The sequence below is a fragment of the Rhinichthys klamathensis genome, unplaced genomic scaffold (genome assembly GCF_029890125.1).
Source record: "Rhinichthys klamathensis goyatoka isolate OS25496 unplaced genomic scaffold, OSU_Roscu_1.1 h1tg000050l_1, whole genome shotgun sequence".
Classification (NCBI taxonomy): domain Eukaryota; kingdom Metazoa; phylum Chordata; class Actinopteri; order Cypriniformes; family Leuciscidae; genus Rhinichthys; species Rhinichthys klamathensis.
Genome location: NW_026606596.1, coordinates 3,621,723 through 3,643,499, shown reverse-complemented (window position 1 = coordinate 3,643,499; position 21,777 = coordinate 3,621,723). Strand labels below are relative to the sequence as shown.

At 36.9% G+C, this 21,777-nt stretch overlaps 1 protein-coding gene across 4 annotated transcripts in view; it reads right to left on the bottom strand.

Annotated features, from left to right (window-relative positions):
• Positions 1 to 21,777, bottom strand: part of cadm2a (cell adhesion molecule 2a) — a 493,856-nt gene that overhangs the window by 111,755 nt on the left and 360,324 nt on the right. For 2 of the 4 annotated variants that reach the window (XM_056247784.1, XM_056247787.1), the window contains exon 3: positions 7,041 to 7,067. The exons of the other annotated variants lie outside the window; for them this stretch is intronic. In XM_056247784.1, the coding sequence (XP_056103759.1) occupies positions 7,041 to 7,067 (27 nt within the window). The remainder of the gene's footprint in view (positions 1 to 7,040; positions 7,068 to 21,777) is intronic. 4 annotated transcript variants of the gene reach the window in all.

The window sequence follows — 21,777 nt, the reverse complement described above, 5'->3', positions numbered from 1 at the left end:
GCCCTGACCACGCTAACAGAAGACAGGCGGCCCACATTTTTCAGCACAAACCAGCCATCACAACACTTTTTGCACATTTAAACATATTTAACCAAATCACGCAACTTGCTCTCCCACTCCTAATTTGCTCTCCACAACTCTCTTTCTGTACAGCATCATGGGTCATTTAGCTTTTCACCACAAATCCTGCTGTTAAACATGATTATTTTAAAAAATATGTTGAAATTAAGTGAACGGATGGGATGGTTTCAACAAAAGCAGCAATTAACAACCTCGTATTTCACAACAGGTTTGCCTTTACATGTTAAGTTATTGAGCAAAATTCACATTCAAAATATTTTTGCTCTTTTGTGAAACACGCGGTTCTGTGAATTCCTATTGAAATGATTTAAATGCGAAAGTAAATGTGACTGCATTTTTACTTTTATACAACAATTAGTCCAGCCCCTTATTTTTATTTCCGAAACCCAACTGTCTGTAAATACTCTTTGAATACTGCTTGACCAATCACATTTGAGGGGCAGGACTAATTGTTCAATAAAAGTACACATTTATTGTTACTTTGGGAAATTTCGCACTGAAATAATTTCAATAGGACTGGGAGGTTTGCATAAGAGCGAAAAAACAACAACAAAACAATTATGCAAATTCTGCTTGTGTTGTGTCTGACTTCTGTGTTGCTATAATACGATAGTCCTTTTTTGCCCGCAAAATTTCACTAGTGTGATCGCACCACTGTATGTAGGTGGGATCATTCCAATATGGACAGTTGCTGATGGAGAAACTAATTAGGGCGTTTTTCCCTGGCACATATCCTCCAGTGTGATACGACACAAATAGAGCGTTAAAAATCCTGGCATATATGTGGACCAGCTCTGTCAAGACAGATGCCTGAAAGTTTGGTTTAATCTACCATCTTAACTAGACAGATTCAATCTCATCATTAGCCAGGATTTGAAGACAAACCAAACAGACTAATTCAGGTCTGAGATCTACCAGACAGAGCAAGCCCAAAAAAGCACATCCATTCGAGTATATGATGCCAAGTGCATGTTCCCAGGTTGCTGTTTGCCAAACATGAAGTGCATAAACAGGTGCCAATTTGGCAAGCCTTGCCAGGTGCTGACAATGCAATCCCAGACCGATGTACCCAAAATTCAACCTCTGCATTTTAAAATGCGCTGACAGTGTTTTACGGTGACAAAACAGCCAGAACTCAATTCAATTCACATTTATTTGTATAGCGCTTTTCACAATACATATTGTTTCAAAGCAGCTTTACAGAAAATGCATGTGTCTACATTACACTTTAGGGTGATCTGTTATCTGTGTCTAAGTTATGTATTTCAGAAACGTACATGTACAAATAACGCAGTTAGCTAACATCATTCATTGGCATTTGGAAATGCATGAAAGCACATTCAGGAGACTTCTTACAGCTACAGTCAGTGAGTTAAGGTAAGATTAATACATTGAGTTCTCATCGCTGTGGGTGGGGTCTCACTGCTTCCTCCCAGTGGGCATCAGTAGGGGCACTGGTGAAAATGGAGGTGCTAATCTTTGATATTCTTTTCATTCAGCACTCAGAGTCTTTCCCTAGGGCTGAGAATGTTTGAGGAGTTAATTAGAGCTGTGGGACACTCTGGTACTGAGCAGAAGAGGATGAAAGACACAGATTACAAATTAATAGTACGGCCTAGCTGATTTCAATACACCCTGACTGCGTTAAACCGGATTACTGCTCTTAGAAATGCCCTCATGTCTGTTTATTTGGTCATTTTGGGTAGTGTTGTGCCTGTCCCTGTCATGATTATCCACCAGTATGGCCTTCTGTTAGGCAAATCTGGAACGGTTTGCAAATGTGGCTGTCTAAGACACAATTTGGGGATTGTAAAGGATTTCTTTCAATGAAGGGCAGTCTTATACTGCTTAGTGCATCATGTCCACCAAGGGAACATTAATTGCCTTTGTCGAATCATAGACTTTCTTAGAATCTTATCTTAGAATTTCTGGGGAAAATGTAGGTCACAGTCCTGTAGTGTGACCTACAGTATAATATGATGGCAATCCAAATGAAGAACCAATCAACAACCAGGAGCACTGGCATTTACACAGTCTGCCTAGGGTCAAATTGTATGTGACAAGCAACAATCGCAATGGACAGGAAAAAATGACAGGGCCAGCATAAAAGACCATTAAGATAATAGGCATCACTGAGAACATGCTTTGATGAGATTTGACAAGGAAACAAACTTTAAATATACACTATAGTGTTAAAAAATTTGGAGTCGGTAAGATTTTTAATGTTTTTGAAAGTCTCATGTGCTTACCAAGGCTGCATATATTTGGTCAAAAATAATACAGCAAGAAATTAATACTACTGTGAAATATTATTACAATTTAAAATACATTTACGATTTTAATATATTTTAAAATAGTTTATTTCTGTGATGCAGAGCTGAATTTTCACATGATCCTTCAGAAATCATCTGATTCTGTTTTCAACATTTCTTGCTATTATTGTTGTCGATGTTAAAAACCCAATTGTGCTGTTTTTTACTTCTTTAAAAAAAAAAAACTTTTGCACCATTATAAATGTCTTTGTCTCTTTTACCAAATTAATGAATCTTGATTAATTAAAAAATAAAAAATAAAATACTGACTCCAAACTTTTGAGTGTAATTTATTTTTAGACATTCTGATCCTATACAGCCAAAAACAAATTCAGAAGGCATTTAGAATGATATTCTCACAATAAGGCCAAGAACACGCACTAAGAAAGTAAATATATATATTTTTTAATTCCATGTTGACTTTAAAGGTGAATTATGTTATTTCTTTGCCATGGGCGCCAAAAAAAACTGTCACCAGTTTTTCCGAATACTTCCTCCGTCTGCAATGGGTCAATAGGGCTGGGGCGGTATGGATTTTTTCTAACCGCGGTTGAAAAGCAAGATATTCCCGCGGTATAGCGGTAAACCGCTTTAAACACCCACAATTTGTATATATTGTATCTTAATTACAATCACTGTTTCATTAACTAATTATCTGGAATTATACAAATATAACAGACATATAATCAGGACGATGTGGAAGCGACGGTGCGATCTCTTGCGCGTGAACTGGAGCTCGTCTCATATAAATGAACCGAAACTCGTGCGCCCATCGGAGACGGAGTTCACTGCTGATATTCTGAGGATACAACATAGCCAATAGGCTATACTAGGGACTTTAGCCTTTAAATATCTTTGCTGCATGCGCAGTCTCCTTTCTAGAACAGCCAAGAGCTTTCTAGCATCGCGGCAGCAGCGCCTTGCATCGCTCATGGACTTTAAAACTGATCAAAAAATTCAAAAAACGAAAATTGATCAAAAAACGTTGGTGCGGATGGATGGCGGACAGATGATGAGTTTTGTGCTGCGGTTCCGTTGCGGATGAAATAATAATAATAGCCCATCCGCGCATCTCTAATACGAATGTAATGCTATGTGTCATGGAACATTGTGCTCCCCAACTCGCGAAAGGGATTTGCATGGACCTTGAATCCATGTAAGACACACTATCATTAGAAATAATCCATGTCATTAGAATCAATGAATCCATATAATTATACAAAACGTGCACACATGTGCAGGCCAATGTTTTTTTTTTTTTTTTTTTTGCGGTGATGACGGTGACGAGCTTAGACCCGCGGTTGGAGTCACGTGACCGCGGTAATGCGGTAACCGTCCCAGCCCTATGGGTCAACCAAACAGATAGTCCTGCCCCAAACTCACACCATTTGAGAAAATGTTGCCATATTGGGATGGTTTACCACAGAGACACATATGCACATTTTTGAGTAAACCATCCTACAAATAGCTTTGTTATAGTTGTTTCTGCATATTAAGCTGGGAACAGAAAAAGTATTTAACTTATTAAATTACACACATCACCTTTAACCAGTCATAGCACTAATTGCAAAGTGTCTAATGAGCTGGCTGTGCACATCATGTGAATCAAAGCAATTAAACAGAAAAGAGACAAAGCGGATGAAAAGTTTTGAAGACGCACTGCAATTTCTGATTTAGGGAAATCTAATCAATTAGCAAGCAACAAATGAACTGGCCTCAGCGGTTCCACTTTCATTTGCACAATTAGACCAGTGTGCAGCTGCTCTTGCCATTGTAAACAAACACCCCAATCACAGTTTTTTAATTGTAGCAAGTTGTTTTTCTCTCTCTTTTTAATGCTGTAATTTACTGCAACAAAAGGGAACAGGAGCCATGCCTATGAAATTGTCGTCGACAAAAACAACTCTGTTACTTGCCGAGCACAAACACACACACACAAGTACCAAGACGAGGCTGTGCACGGAGCAGGGAAGGGTCCCACTGCAGGCAGATGGCATGCAGGTAAAATTGCCATCTGAGGTGAGTGTGTGAATAGTACATAGTCTCGTGCATTATTCATGAGGAGAGCAGGTGGTTTAGAGGAGTCAGTCGCTGATAGCGTCTCACTCATTCTGTACACATAGGCCTCATTTCATCTACCTGACTCCAAATATTTGCAGTGATAGTTTTTCTTCCTCCAAAAAAAATGAGGCAGACCTTTGGGAGAGCTAACAAATGTCACATTCAGATCTATTGCACAGGCAAGATTTTCATTTTTGCGCAGTGTTGGGAGAGCAAGTAACTAAACACAGCAAAGCTGTTCTCAAAACAGTCTAGAGTTCTCATAACAAGCTACTTTTTACAAGTAGTGATGTAGAATTACACAAATACATTGGTGTAACATTTTTTATAGTTCCCACAGCTTTTTAACTGTCAAATGCTGCTTTTGCAACAATGAATATAATACTTGGTTATCAGCTGGCTATAGTGGAGTTGAATGTATTTTTTTATCAGATTGATTGTGCGTGTAAGTATTTGTTTGGAAATCAGGGAAATCTTCCTTCTCTGTGGCTTACCAAGTCATACACAACCTCTGTGAACTGCCCCTTATAAATATTTCACTGCCTCTCTCTGAACCACTTAAGTGAACGTATCTTTTAAATTTAATGTCTAACTACGTGGCAAACAGCAACCGTGAAATTATACAGCCGCATCTGAAGGAGACACTGTCACAATAAAGCGAAACGAATACAGCCGTAAACCACAGGGTCAGTTTAATGCTCATACAGTAAACATCTGAGATAAAATCCTTGTATTTTGACAAGCACAGGCGATGGAGATCAATCCTTAAAATGGCATGCATTGTTGATTGTTTCTTCAATGAAAAAATCTTTTCTAGACACACATGCTGCTTTAAAGCTTAAACTTTTTGGCATCAGCTAGATCTATGAAAAGTAGTTAATATAAAATTCACAATAATTGATTATGCTTAAAAACAAAAATAAATATATATATTTTTTATATAAGAGGACCCGCAGTGTGGGAGGGAATATTGTATCCGCTGAAAGCGGGAGAAAGAAATTATTACCGAAAAATATTACCTAGTACACTGTAAAAAAAAAAAAAAGATCGATTAGTCCATTATTATACCTCATCAAAATAAGGTAAACAATTTTCAAATTATTGAGTTAAGTTATAATTAAGTTATACAAGATTCAACTCATTTCTTTTAAGTCAGTTTAATATAACTTAAGTTGAAATGTAGCCAAGTTGGTTGTACTTTCAAATTTAAGGCAGCAACTTCTTTTACAGTGTAAATAACTTAAAAGTTATTCAAAAAAATTGTTTCTAGAATGTTATCCAAGTTATTCATCTAATGAATGCCAGAAAACGTTTACAAGCACAGCTTTGGAGATTTCGAATTGAATGCAAATTCCCACAGAGTTTCACGGAACAACTGGTGAATGTGACCCACCTGTCCTTGGTGTACCAACATATGACTGGGCTCTTGAGAATGCTTTTCTGTCAGGACCGCTATTGTCAAAGATGATTGACAATTAGCATACAGTTTGGATTGGCGGTATGTTTCTGTTCTGGGCAAGAACTCCCTGCCCATCCACAGCATGGATAAGAGCGGGGAGAGCAGCGAGAATCCCAGAACAAACATACATGTATTGCAGATGTAATTAATGTTCAATAATTGAATGTACAACATAATTCAAGAAAAAATGAGTTTGATTTGAAGAGGAATATTGGAAGGCCAAGTCAATATTACGTTATATAAATATATATATATATATATAATTTTTTTTTTTTTTTTTTGAAAATCGATTTTTTGATATTTGTGAATCGATTCAGAATCGTCCACGTCCGCATCGCGATGCATCTAAGAATCGATTTTTTCCCCCACCCCTACTGATTTATGCAAGTTAAATATGTATAACAAGTTAATATTGAGTAACTTCCATTTTAGACACAATATTGCCATTTCCTTTGTTATTGCTCTGCCAAACAAAGTCACAAAAGAACCGCATCCCTGAGTAGCAAACGAATAAATGAGCGATTCAATGACTCACTCATAATATGAATGAACTGAATGGTTCCCTTTTGTTTCCTTTTGAACAAATAGGTTGAATGAATGATTCATTGACTCGCTTGTATGAATGAATGAATTATTCAGTGAGACTCTCATAAAGACAGTCACTTATCGCCACCAACTGGTGTAACGACGTAACCTGCAGAGAGAGAGAGAGTCACTGAAAAACACAGACTGACAGTCTGTCTGTGACAAACCAAGTGATACAAACAGTGAAATTGTCATTATGTTTTAGAGTCATTTCACACAAAGGTTAGCCATGCTACAAGTCACATGCGACTAAGCTCTGTGTAGCATTGAAGTTCAGAAACTTTCTTCTTAGTTGGAAAAGATGACAAGGAAGAAAGGATGGCAAGGGAAGTGAAGCAAAGGGAGAGAAGGAATAGTTTGAGGAGGGCTAGGGTAGAGAGGGGTAGTAAATAGCAAAAATAATGGCCGCGTGGAAAGGAACAGGATGGTGGTACTGCCGGCCTGGCTCATAGCAGTGATAAGGCAGCTATCTCAGCTCAGCTTATTGAGAATGGTGTCTCCCCATTTATCAAACAGCAGGGAAGATGGAGGATCCAACTCACCTCTCACTTTGTTTTTCGTTGCCGCCACTGGTATCGCAGAGCGTGATGGGGAGGGGAAGGATGGAGGGAAGGAAGAAAGGAAGACAGGGAAGGACAGACAGGTTCAGAGGGAGAGAAAGAGAAGGACAGGAGGAGAAAACATTCAATTAGAACAGGCCAGTTTCAAGAGGGTGTAAAATGTGTCAAACTAGCATACTAATCCTCATGTTGTGAAAAATCTCATTCGTATCTGTCTGATTCACAACAATGAGCCACTTGAACTGGATGCTTGTCATTTGCAAACACCATCCACTACAGACTACTAAGGCTCACGATACACTGCCGACAACATTCAGCTGCACAGACAGGCCAATGCTTTTATACCAAGCAGACAGCTCACAATATACCACAGAAATGTCTTTGATAACAAGTGTTGTTGCATAAGAGCAAATTTACAACTTCCGGTTACACTCATATGTGACACTCTCTCCTAGCATACATATACAGCACTTTGCACCAGTAAGGTGGAAAATATGGTCCAAAACTCCTTTTCTTTTACCAATGTACAGTTATGCATCAACCTTGGGAGGTCAGATTACATATTATATGCACAAATAAAAAAAATAAAACCTTGCTTTCATTAAATGAACATCAAAACAAACGAAATCTATAAAATTAACAAACAAATAAAATAGAATGGGCTAGATAATGTGGGGCCAATTGTTGTTTTATAAGATTTTTTTTAAATTAAAATGATTTATTTTTGTTGTTGATCATTAATTTTTTTTCTTACAATTACTGAATGTCAAAACTAATGTCTAAAAATTGAGAAAATGGAAAAATATTTTCATTCACTTCTTCGTCTCTTTACTTCTCGACATGTAGAAAATGATGATATACTTCTTGTGTAACAATTTAAATTAACATTTTATGAACAAAATTATATTACATAGCATACATATAATTCTTAATAAATACATAAAATGCTGCCTTTTGTCAATCTTTCAAATAAAACAAAACAAGATTGATCATAATAAAACAATTATTACAACACATATACTAATATTCTGTTTTGGTATTACAATACAGCATTTATTGTAAAGGAGGGAATCATGCAATACAAAATAAATAGCATTGCATACAAAGCTAATGTTATTTTGTAATTGCAATTACTGTAGTTAAGCTAAATATTAGTATTTTTGTAATTGAATTAGTTAGTAATTAAAATTTTCTATTAAATCCAACAGATTATGTCAAAATTATGATTTTGACTGCTGTAGGATTCTAATGGTTAGATACAGTCTAGAATGTCAAGACCTCTGAGGTAGGACAGGCTAAAACATCCATTTTAAATGCAGATGCACACAATCATTTATCCACACACACACTTTTTTCCATGGAACACAAAGTGTGCAGTATTGGTGGAAAACCTGCTTTTGTAAAACTAAGATTGACAGCGCTATGAGCACAAGAAAGGTGTTGGATTGTTTTGCCCAATCTGTGTGGGTCTGTCTCAGACGAGTAGAGCCACAACCCTCTGTTATGTTATTGCTTGGTGAATGGCTATTGATCAGACCAAAGAGCTCTCTCCAACAGACTCCCAATTAGCCAGACACAACAAGCTGTCCGTGCCTGCTGAATGACTGAACAAACAAACCAGCCTAATTCAGCCCATCTTCTGACATGTTTGTGCACCAAAAGCATCCACTCAAACAAAGCTATCCATTTATATACCATTAAGGCTGAGTGCTTATAATGCACAACTATTGTATACAACACTATAACACGACACAATACTATAGACTGAAGCTGGAAAATGGCTCCTAAAATGTTTAAATAACACTTTCCACTAAAAACACGAGCACAATGACAAAGCACATGGCAGCGTGGCGCAATTCTATACATTCAATACGTGTTTCTATGAGTTTAACAGACAGTCTGGTGGGGTTAGGGGTCTTTCTGATAATTGTTGCAATCAGGAGGGAAGTGAGCACTCTTTGAAATTCGATTGGCATAGTTCAAAGACAGGCAGATGATGAGAAGTGTGTGGTAAAAGTCTAAGAGGAAATAAATCAGAAGGAAAGAAAACTTCACAAATCTTCCAGCTTCGCCCTCTGAGCAGAATTCAGAAGTGCTATCGTGAAATTCACCTCACAGTGAACTGTGAATCATTTGTTAGTGTTTTGAAGGCATAAATGCATCAATTGGTTCTACTTGCTTACTAAAACTAGAAAAAAAAGACAAACAGTCAGAAAAATATTTCACCTCAAACTCTGGTCACAGGAATCAAATTTATCTTAAAGTCTGACCTGGTGTCAACTCACATCCAATGCAATGTGACCTGAACTACTATTTAAACGCCTTGTTAACGCTACTATTTAAACGTCAACACACTCTCATGGCAATTCATAATTATTTTACACTTTAGCAAATTGGTGGCTAATTCATATGAATTTGAATGATCATACTATTTCATACAATCTGCCTTACGCCCCATTGACAATTATGTTTAGGGGTGGACCTTCATGCTAATCTTTTTCTAAAAAAATCTACCACATCGTAAAATAGTACAATTTTCTCATGAGATTGAGTTGCTTGTACGCATTCATGAACAAAATGAAGATTTGGTTAGTTTCTGGTCTTAAGTTGGAAATATACAAGCCACATTTTCATTACAACTACAATAAGTGCATGGCTAGAAAATGAAGAAGTGGCCTCAGTGTGGAGATTTGCTAAATGCCTTCCACTTTAAACCCATCATTGGTTGAATTTGAGTCTTTTCAAAGTTTGACTGACAGCGACTAAGCAGCGTCTGGTTGGGTTGTGTAAGAGGGAAAATAGGAAGGAGTGGAAAGAGAGGTAAAGGGGCCATCAGTCTCCTTTAGCCAAAAAGGTGACAAAAATCCCAGTATGCCATTTTGAGAATTCTGGCCATCAGTTAATAATTGAACACACCTGCATTATTGATGCTGGGAAAAGCTCAGATCAAGAGGTCTTCGACACAATGCTTGACAACTTGTGGTTTAACAAATATCTGCCGTGCACGATACACGATACACACTACACCAAACACACAACAGTATCCACACAAAACAAAAAACAAAAAAGGATGTCCCGGTTGGGCTAGTTTGTGTGCGGGTGATTTATCCACTCAGCTGTGAGCCCTAAACTTTTGTTTTAGTAGGAAAGACCACTCGATGAATCCAAGCAGTAAATTCTGCTGTCTGTAATACCATTACGAAGATTGAACAACACGAGGAGAAACAAATGGACTTGATTTAAGCCAAGTTTTAAAGAAATCACACACCATTGGTGGACTCATTCCTTAGACGACGTTCCAGAACATTCCTGCGGAGGAAGTATCTTTCTCGGCCTACTGATCATTTAAAGACGTCTGTACTACCATTTTGCAGCCATTTTTTTTTTGCTGATGTGAGAACAGTTTTTGAAGTGACTGAGATTTCAGGCGGAGCAGACTGAGAAAATGCAAGTGAAAAAGGTTGATTAACCTGTGCAAAAAGTTGTGTTCCAAAACCAAATGAGCTGCATACCTAAAGCATTTTAAGGCATCATATAGGGACATTTGAGATGTGACAACTGCTTTCTAAGCTACAAAATTTTGGCCAGATCATATAGCAGTATAACATAAAATGGTAGGTGGATCCTGTTGTAGAACAAGAAAATCCACATCCAGGCACTCACATAGTTAGACAGGTAAAAGCCTTTATTGTAAGACAGGGCTACGGCTACATTCTTCTGTTCTACAACAGGATCCACTTACCATTTTGGATTTTTGATATTTTGTTCCCCTTCTGGAGCACCCATAGTTTTGTTTGGGCGCACCAGATGCGCCCATGAATCAATGTTCCCATGATCACGTTAGTTGTTTTTCTACAAATGCTTTCCAATAGAGTTTGATGTTAGCATGTTGCTAAGCTAACACATAATGCCCTACAGTGTTAGTTAAGCATTATTTATATACTGTTATAGTATTTTTTTAATATCTATAGGCTACTGGGTGATGTAATCTCTCTTTCTCTTTAATTCTATGACTTAAGACTATAAATCTAATTTCGATCCACCATCTTTTTCTCCTTTGGGCCCTTTAAATATTTAAAGCAAGGTCCTTTACCAGCGTCATGCCACATGCGGTGCAAATCACAAGCAGAAGTCAGCGCTCTGCACCTTTCAATCGCTTGAGCGGTGACAGTGTGGCAATGGCTCCTGATTGCTAATACCCTGTTTGTGCGGTTTCAGAATGGTAATTTGGCAATTTAGCGTAGCCGCAAGCACTCGCCGCACTATAGCGCCCCGGTGAGAGGGAGAAATAAATAGCATAAAATCAAATGAAACAACATGAAATAAAATCAGGAAGTGCCAGCATTTAGGGCTCATTACTTCTCCACTCCTGCAGAGGGATCTGGTGAACCTAAATGAGGCTAAATAAAATCAGCATCCCTTACACACACACTCTCTCTCTCTCTCTCTCTCTCTCTCTCTCTCTCTCTCTCTCTCTCTCTCTCTCTCTCTCTCTCTCTCTCTCTCTCTCTCTCTCTCTCTCTCTCTCTCTCTCTCTCTCTCTCTCGTTAAAGATCCACTGTTCTTCCCAGAGTGACAATATGAGCTGATATCACAGTAACAAGACTACTAGCTGTGAGTGACATTAGACATTACAACTCACAAGATCAGGATGCATACACTTTTGTACAGGATTCCCCTGTAGGATCCCCCCCCCCCCCCCCCCCCCCCCCAAAAAAAAAAAAAATTTATTTTAAAATGTAAAAAACTGGGAGCATCGGCTTCACCTAGGAAGCTTTAACTCCAAATAACCGCAGCAACCGCGATATTCACAAGTTTTTTTATAAGGCTATACCCTTCTTGTTTTGAACTTCATGTATGTGTATTGAATGTTAAACAAGTTCATAATGATAACAAGACTGTTTATCATGGTGATTTGTAGCCTACAGAGGCTTCGTGGATTTGCACAGACAGTGAATGAGACAGATCGACTGAGCGCGTGCGATTACCTGCGTCTGTCTTTGAAGTCACATATATTCGTGAAAAGGTTGCCGTGTCAAAGGAAAGCGAAATATTTGTCGTATCATCCTTTTAATGGTCACGTCACGGGTATTTACCATAAATGGCGTCAGCAGCAGCACTGGTCGGCATTCCACAGCGTGAGGAAGGCGCGGGGAAATAAAATCAGCGAGTCACGTATTGAATCAATGCCATATTGGTCTCTAATAAGTGAAGCATCAGCTTCAGCGTTACCCATGCGACGCATTGCTGCTCAGCTGAGCCTTGAAAAGTGGAACTCAAAGTTAAAAATAATTAACACCAGCCCATTCTCATCCCTAGGCGTCATGAAACTGACGCCTTGGGAATCATTTTGACCATGCTTCAATATTCGACGCTTTAGGCACCCTTTAGCGTCAGTTACATGACAGTTACAGTTACGCTATCTAATCCTAACCCTACCCCAGACCTAAACCTACCCGCGTCATCTAACTGACGCTTAGGTAAAGCGTCAGTAAGATGACGCCCTAGGATCGCGTCATGTAACTGACGCTTAAGGGTGCCTAAAGCGTCGAATATTGAAGCATGGTCAAAATTGTCATTTTAGTGACGCCTTGGGGTGAGAATGCGTTGTTAACACCTTGTTTCATTACATCTCCTTTAATGAATCAGCTTTTTTGAATGTGTGCGTTGAATGAACGGTTTAATGACTCACTCAAAGACAGTCCGTTGTCGTAACAATGTGCGCATATAGACGCTGTTTAGTTTCGGTTACATTGGTTACTGAAAATGTCCTCGTTTTTGTCCATGCTGCCCACATCGTAAACTTTATTTATATAGCAACAAATACATATAAATTAAATAAATAAATAAATAAATGGCGGTAATAACGCATATCGCGCTATTGAGCCACTCAACATTACCGCAAGGGAAATTCCATAACCGCGACAGCCCTTGTTAAAGCTGCAGTCCGCAGTTTTTCCTCTTTGTCGCCATCTCTGTTCGAAAGCTGCAATTGCAGTTATTTACGGAATTATCAACTTTACGTGAGTTGTACTTCAACATGGCAAAGCGCGGATGAACACAATGTTTGAGGAGAGTGTGCAGCTGTCAGTCACCGTGTCGGTGTGGATACTGGCATTCAGAATCACAGATTATTCTTTTTGGAAGTACATCCACTTTTGTTCTGGTTCTGACATTGCAGAAAATTGCGCTGATTAAATCTAACAATCGCTTATCATATCACGCAAAACCGTGCAAATGATACTTTGTTCTCAAATGTTCTGTTAATGTTAACAACGTCAGCATTGCGTGACTACATGTAATATAGTTTCGCATGGGTCCGGTTGCAGCCACTCTGAAGTCCGAGCGAAATCTTTTGCATTTTACAGCGGGTGAATCTCTAGTTGTCACTGATGATTGTCGTTTGAACCTTTCTGGATCCGCCATCAAATTGATACGTTTAATTATATCAAGTGCTGTGAGAAAAGGCTATAAATCTCCACCTCCAACATCCTCACACGCAATATAGCCTACTAGCCGAGGCTCCTTCTTTATGTGTACAGATGTGACGTAATGACACAAAGACATGCTCGAATCTCCCGCGGGAATCCACCACCTCACTGGAGTTAAAAACATTATTACAAGCTTAGCGTTTTGAATCGAGCTAAGACAAGCAGATAGTTTTGAACACTGGCTGGTTATGTATTTTCTCAAATATGTATTTTGGATAAAATTTTTAAATTTTAACCCCAAAAAAGCTACGGACTGCAGCTTTAACGTTCACATGAAGTTAGCAAACTACTATTTTGGAATGTTCTCTGAATATTTTTTTTTATGTTTTAAAAATGTTTTTTTGTTTTTCTTTGGTTATACAAAAGTTTGAGAACATTCCATTTCATAATTTTGCACAAAAATATGGGACTTGTAACACAGGTTAAATAAAAGTAATTATTTAATTTAAGTACAATTTAGTGATATCCTGTTCCCTTAATAAAAGTCGATAAGAGATGTAAAAATTAAGAATACAAAATAAATAAATAAATTTGCAAATTCATTCTAGATAAAGGCTCAGTGATCAACCAATGAGAGCTCTTTGTCATTTGCGCCATGGGTGTCAACGAGCAGCATGCGCGATGACAGAAGAGACGAGCTTGATTGAGAGGAGCAGACGCAATCTGATCGTCGTGATCCATTTTATAAATCTTTGACTGAAAATCTTTGAAAAAGTATAAGAAAGCTTGAGATTTAATTAGTTTGATGCATTCTGAATAAGAAGCCGACTGAATTGAGGAATACATTATACTTTTTCTGATCGCGCACGTCTGTAGTTGAGGTGCGCTGTGTGAGAGCAAAAGAAAAAAATCGATCACAAAGAGTTCACCGTCGCCAATGTTGGCCACGTGTCTGTATAAGAAAAAAAGCTATTGATTCAGAGGCCATTTTTTTTCTCTCCTTTGTTTTTCCCGTTTTCTTTTCTTTTCTTTCTTCTGGATTTCGTGGAGACATGATGACTGCCCGACCTTCTGTGACATCCTGTAGACTCCGTGTTTGATGGCGAGACAACCAAGTTTAGAGAAAGGCAGAAGACATCACGTCGTGGAGAGGAGGCCGATATCCTTTCCTTGAGTTTCCAGTGTTACTCGTTGAAGCCACGACAAATTTGACCTTAAGAACTTTTTTCTTTTTCCGAGGGTGTATGGTCAACCACAACCCAGATTTGAGAGACATTGGAACTTTTACGAGAGATACTTGAAGGTCTTTAGAGAGAGAGATTATACTCTCTTTTGTTGTATTCTATTTGTTTATTTAATTTTTGAGTGTTGAACTTATTATGTGGGTATATATTTGAAAACACAGACAAGAGTGCACTCGTGGTGGAAATTTCCATAATCCGTTTTATTGTCTATTGTATGTGATCTTTTAAATTTACTTTATTTTATTTTATTAACTTTCTATATTTTCTTTCGAGTAAAACCGAGAAAATATTTCTAATTCTAATTTAATCTTGTGTCTGTCTGTTACTTCTCATGATAACCACCTGTCTCCTTAGCGATCCTTAATTCTTCTGACGGAATTCAAATTCTATCTGTATTATAACAGTAAGGAAAAAAAGTCTACTAAATTACTGCATACAAGTGCTACAGACGCTACTTTTGAATGATCTCTGAACATTCTCAACATACCACTAAAACTTTTCAGAAAAAAAAAGTTCAATGAATGATGTATAAACAATGTGTATTAATGTTACTGGATGAACATTTGTTCAAAACATTGAGAGAACCTTGAAGAGAGATCAGAATGATAACCAAAGTCCTGAGAATGTTCCCTGTTAGTTGGGCTATCATTATACAGTACTGTAAGACAGAAAAAAACTATATAAAAAATAAAAATGACAATGTATATGCTTTATATTCTAAATATTGATATGCTACAGTGATAAAGAAGCATTTGATCTGACGGATTCTCTTTCATTCACTCTCTCTCACACACAAATCTGATTTCCTTTGGTTATATTCTGTTTGTAGTTGCATCTTCAGTACCATTCTCATTCCTTTATCCTTTTCTCTCTCACACACACACTTCCTCTTTCCATATTTCATGCTCATAATCAAAAGAGAGCAGTGCCTGACACATACAGAGTGTGATTTGGATCCAGGTTAATCCCAGTCACACACTTGAGCTATTATAAATGTCACACGAGGGCTTCTCAAGAATTGCAGGGCTTTCATTTAACCTTGTGTTTAAACGCACATAAATGACACGCTTACCTAAATATGATCTCGTTTGAATCTTCCACCATCCATGAGAAGGAAAAAGTCATTTTTATTCCCAGATAAAATTACTGGAACCAGCGAGTTGCGTCATGCTAACAAATATTTCTTTAAGAAATATATTTAATGATTCCCATTAGGACTTACATTAGCCAGAAACTGCTCTGCTAGTGAAATACCTAGGGGTGTCCCCGACTAAGGATTTTCATAGTCGAATCAGATTCGTCAGGTCCTGCCTATAGTCGACTAATAGTCGAATCATGTGTGTGGTGTTAAAATTTAACATTTTAAAGCCGCGATGTACAGAACATCACACAAAGATAGAAGAAAATGTATAAAAACATTTTGGATCAATAAAACTAAGAAATAACATAAATAACTGCAGAAAGGCCACACTGCAGATAGGATTTGCATTTCACATGCAAATCAAATTAAATTGGCTGAATTGCCTGTACGAGCATGCTCTATAGGCCTACAGCGCAACATCGATGCACTGAAAAATAATCAACAATTAAGAACATAATATAGGCTACTTTTATAATAAATAAAAATACAAAACGAAATAAGTCAGAATCAAATCACAAGAAGCAGAACAAATGTGTGCAAAATGCCTAAAGTGCAGGGGAACAAATATTCAAAACACAAGTCACAAATAGTTAAATTAGATCACCCTGAGTGATCAATTAATAAAATAAAAATAAAGAAATTATTAAAATAACGAAAGTATGGCCAGGATTGTCAACTTTGTATTTTTAACTGCAGAAACAACAATAAACGCTAAACTAGAGCGGCAGTCTTTTTAGCTATAACGTGTTCACAGTATCCAAAAATCAAATTAGAACCGGCTGAAATGTTTTGAAATCACTTATCCATACCTGATCGAAAAAACTAAATCCAGTCTTTCACTCGGCCTGTGTCCTTTTGAGTCTTTTCAAATTGTGTGCGCGGATAAAATACATTCTAAAACGCTTAACGTGAAAAACGCTTAACGGCTTTGTCCTAAAACTGTTATATTAAAAGATCAAATTCTGTACACACCTTATATTAATAAAGCATACTATATAGCTTACAGAAAAGCAGATGAGCCCAGAATATGAACGCAACGCGTTTTATTATAACTTAGGCTACGTTAAGCATTTTCCTCCCATAGAAAACCGTTAAAGAAAAAGCTTTACGTGACTTTCAATAGGAGAAACGCGTTGCGTTCATATTCTGGGTTCATCTGCTTATCTGCACATAGAATGGTTTCTTAAGGTGTGTAGCCTACTGTGTACATACATTAAGCACGTAAAAGTGCCATTTAAGCGTTTTAAAAGCTTTTTTTCACGTTAAGCGTTTTAGAACGTCCCGAGGAAAACCAACCTGTTAACGTTGGCCGGCAGAAGTGCTTTCCTGATGCTAAATCCAGCCTTGGAGTATATCCTTTCTGATGGTGTGCATCTTTAGATTGTCTTATCCCAGACATTTTTAAAGATTTAAATCCCTGCCGACAAGACGCTCCTCTGTCGGTCACGGATATCGAAAGTGAAACTTAAATCTGTCACGGGGTGTTTGGATTTATTCACCCTGCGCGCACGTTAAAATATTTATTAAAAGCTTCTTTCTTTGCACATTTTTATCGACAGCATTATCATAATAGGCTGTATATTAACATATTGACAGAAAACCAGTAGTTCTATGTGAAATCAGACATTGAGCACACTCATATAGCCAAAATGACATAATCCTCGTTTAATAACACATCTGCGAAGATTCGACCGTGAGATTGGTAGTCGAATCAGGCTCCTCCTATCGAAGCATCGAATCTTCGACTATTCGGGGTCACCCCTAGAAATACCACAAAACCTTTTAAATCTATTTCCAGATTTCAGCCAAAAAACATTGCAATTTACATGGCAGCAGCCAACTGTTTAAAGGGCAGAATTAAAAACATAAATTTTCTAATAATACATAGGGTCAACCGCACCAAAAAAAAAAAAAAACCCCTTCTACACAAACTTCTCAACATTCCTAATTAGTTTTTATTGCGTTTTTGAAAATGGTTTAACAATCCCAAAAACAACTTCAAAAATAGTGGAATTAAAATTCTGTTGTGCAGTTTTATTGATGTAAGCAATAGTTCACCCAAAAACGTACACAATATATGAGAAATGTCTCAATTTTTTTTTTCAGTCCATACAATAGAAGTCATCCTTCAAAATATGTTCCACAGAAGAAAGAGCGTCACCCAGGTTTGAATGACATGAAGATGAATAAATGAAGACAGAACTTTCATTTTTGGCTTAACTATCCCTTTAATGGCTGTTAATATCCTTTTCAGAGTGACTGTTTGTAAAGGAAAACCTGGTAGGAGGTATCGAATGAAATTATTAATACAATAGGCCAGCTGAATTATAAATGATTTCCTGGAAAATGCTTCTGGCACTTTGATTCAGTTTTATTGCAGTAGGTGCCATTGGTTAAACAACGGATGTGTTATGCATAATTTCATTCAAAAACGAACATATTTTGCCACATGGAGCAGCAATTAACATAATTGGACACAAATAAAACTAATTGGATGTGAGCAGGTTGATTCTGTAACAAACACCCCCCACAGCTATCCCATATTCTGGCACCATCCCTGCTTTCCGCCCACCTGGGACGCCTGATTTACCGGAACGGCAACATAATTCCTCAAATATTCTCATCTTTTCATCAAACCTTTATCAAGTTCATACATTTCAATTCAGTACATGTGACCTCTTGGAATTTATAAACCCCTACAAGTAATGAATTCAAAGAATATACACACACATTCTGAGTCAGTTGCTGTGATAAGAGAGCAATATTAATCACTACAACCTAGCTGGGGTTTCATGTACATTTTGCTCACGGGCAAACAATAAATAAAAAACTCCCTATAAACGCAGAATCTTGTGAAACCTTGATGCACGGTTTGGCATTTTAACATCTGTATAGCACAATAAAACTCATGATTTTCACTGGTATGTTAGCATGCTATCACAGGCCTAAATAATAGGTAAACACCCACTATCTGAAGTTTAAAATTAGATTAAGCGCAATCACATCAATTGGACTGGAAATGATTTCATCTGGGTATTTTCATGTTCCTTGCTACTAACCCATGAGTCATTACTTGATAGGCAAACGGTGACCATCTTCATGCAAATGGGCTAATCAATCGAATCACGCCCACTTAAACGAGCTTTTTCCGAGTCCTCTTTATTACATCCCGTCGATTCTACCTTGTTGTCTCACATTACAAAGAGGCACTGTTGTGTTTGTTTTTCATTTAATCGTGAATATTTGATTTACCCTCCTTAAAGTGATTACGCTGGAATTCTTCGGCACCAACCTGCTCATCATTTAAATAAACAAAAAGGCCCAGCTGAGCAGTAAACGCAATCACCTCCGCACACAATACGTGACTGTGGGCGCTAGTATGCAAATAGATTCCTGGATGAACAAGAAAAGTTTACTCTGACCCTACAAATAAATTCTATTCAAAATCAGAGACTTGATTTGAGGCGGATAGATGGAAAACTTCACTAACCGTCAAAAGGCCAACTAAGAGCGACTGGCTTAATGGTTGACTTTTAAAGTGAGAGCACCTCTAGTCTCTCGGATTTGAGTGGTATGCTGGGAAAGGTCACGTCTGCAAAGTATGAGTATTAAAACCTTCCTGACTTTTTCCTCCAATCAGTCTAAATCAAGAAGGTAAAGAATCTGTTCTTCAATGGTAGTCACTTGACTTGAGTCCCCCTCTGTATACACTGAGATTATTTGAGAACTAAAAGAAGAAGTATTTCCTGTCCATTTCTATTTTTATCAATTTAGTGATAAAAAAATCAGGAAGCAAATGTTCTTTAAAATGCATTACTATAAGAAACAAGAAGTGATACAGATCTGGTTTGTCTCATAAACAAATGATCACATAGGGACCTTCCTCTTTGTGATACAGTCACTTAAACCAGTCACACTTTCAAATGTGTTATTTCTTTTATGTGTGTAAACGTAGAGTGAACTTTAACCAACCATGTGCATGGCTTAAAAAATATAGTTTTTTTTTCACTGGCCCCACAACAAAATAGGACATTTTTATATTATGTATTCTATATATATATATATATATATATATATACATACAAGAATATAGTTTTTTTTTTGCACACTACCGTTCAAAAAGTTTGTGGTCAGTAAGATTTTTAAATGTTTTTGAAAAGTGAAAATGCACACCAAGACAGCATTAAAAAAATACAGTAAATAAAGTAAAAACAGTGCGAAGTATTATTACAATTTAAAATAACTTCTATTTTAATATATTTTAAAATGTATTATATTCCTTTATGGCAAAGCTGAATTTTCAGCATCATTACTCCATTTCCTATTATTATCAATGTTGAAAACAGTTGTGCTGCTTAAAATTGTGTAAACCATGATATGCAGTATATATTTTTTTTTTCAGTTGAAAAGAACACCATTCATTTGAAATATATATATATATATTTAGTAACACTGTTAAAGTTTTATTGTCGCTTTTGAATAATTTAATGTATTCTTGCTGAAAAGTATTTTTTAAACAATATTACTAATAATAATACATTTCTTTTCTTTCCAAAATAGAATTGTTGAAGAATTTTTAAAGAATTTAAACAATGCAAGCAGAAAAATGGCAAATGACTAGACATAGTAAAAATATATTGCAATAAATTAATGAGAACATGTAAATAGATGAAGCTAAAATATGAAAGAGATTTCTGAACTTTTCTACTCAAGAAAAATGACAAGTAATATTTCTGACTCAACAAACGACCAATACAATACACGCTCGCACCATTTTACCAACCATTCTAGTCAATATGCAACAATTCAGCCCGAGGTCACAATTAACAAAAGCCTCAATCATTCACACATTCTGCCACATTTCTCTTAAAAGACAGAGTGAAAAGGATAGAACTTTGATCTTTAAATATTCCACCCGTCTCCCCAGGCCTTGTTTCACACAGCGGTTCAGTGAAACCCGGGACCCCCTACAGCGACTGGAGCAGCCGGCAGCTCTATAAAACACTGACACTTTGGACATTAAAAAAAATCTCTTATGTGCTGGTGTTACATTTTCCAATTTCCAGTAAGCTGAAGGATATAGAAATCATGAATCTTTCAAACGAGTGGAGTCAAACAGGTACTGCTAAGAATGACAGACAGCTGGGGCATGCCCATTACTCAACCACATATTTTTTTCCCCCCATTTCGCTCTGTTTCTTCAAATGAATAGTTTAGAGCAAGCTCGTATCTTGTGATTGATGGATGGAGGGGGGAATTGTTTCCACAGACATGTGAGAAAACGCAGCATATGACTATAAAATATCATTTTTCTGCAAATCAAGGGGGAGAGATCCACAGACACAATCAGTGTAATAAAATAAGAAGAATCAGAACAAACCTGTTCAAAAAGGAGATATTTATTGTAGCTATATTATATTATTTCAAATTATTATATTGTATTATAATTTCAATTAACAAATAATATATATATTATTATATACAATATATATAGAATTTTTTTTATCCAAATATACAAAATTATTTATTATATTTTATTATTTATTAACATATATTTTACAATAGTTTGAACAGGTTTATTCTGATATTTTAAACAGGCTATTAAAAGACATGAGGATAAATAAATGATAACAGAATTTTCGTGAACTATCCCTTTTAAAAAGTTTCTATAAATATTGAAAAAATATAAGTTGGTTCATATTGAATGCCAGTAATAGAAAAGAGGAAGTGTGGTGTATTCATCTCGTTGGATCTAAAGAGGTAGGAAAGACAGAATGAAAACACAGACCATACAGAGCAAATGTCAGACTGTCAATATTTCATAACAAGACCTGGCCTCTTATTTTCAGGCTACTTTTATTTCTTTTCACTGTGTCACTTTGTGGAAACTCGCTAACAAAGAC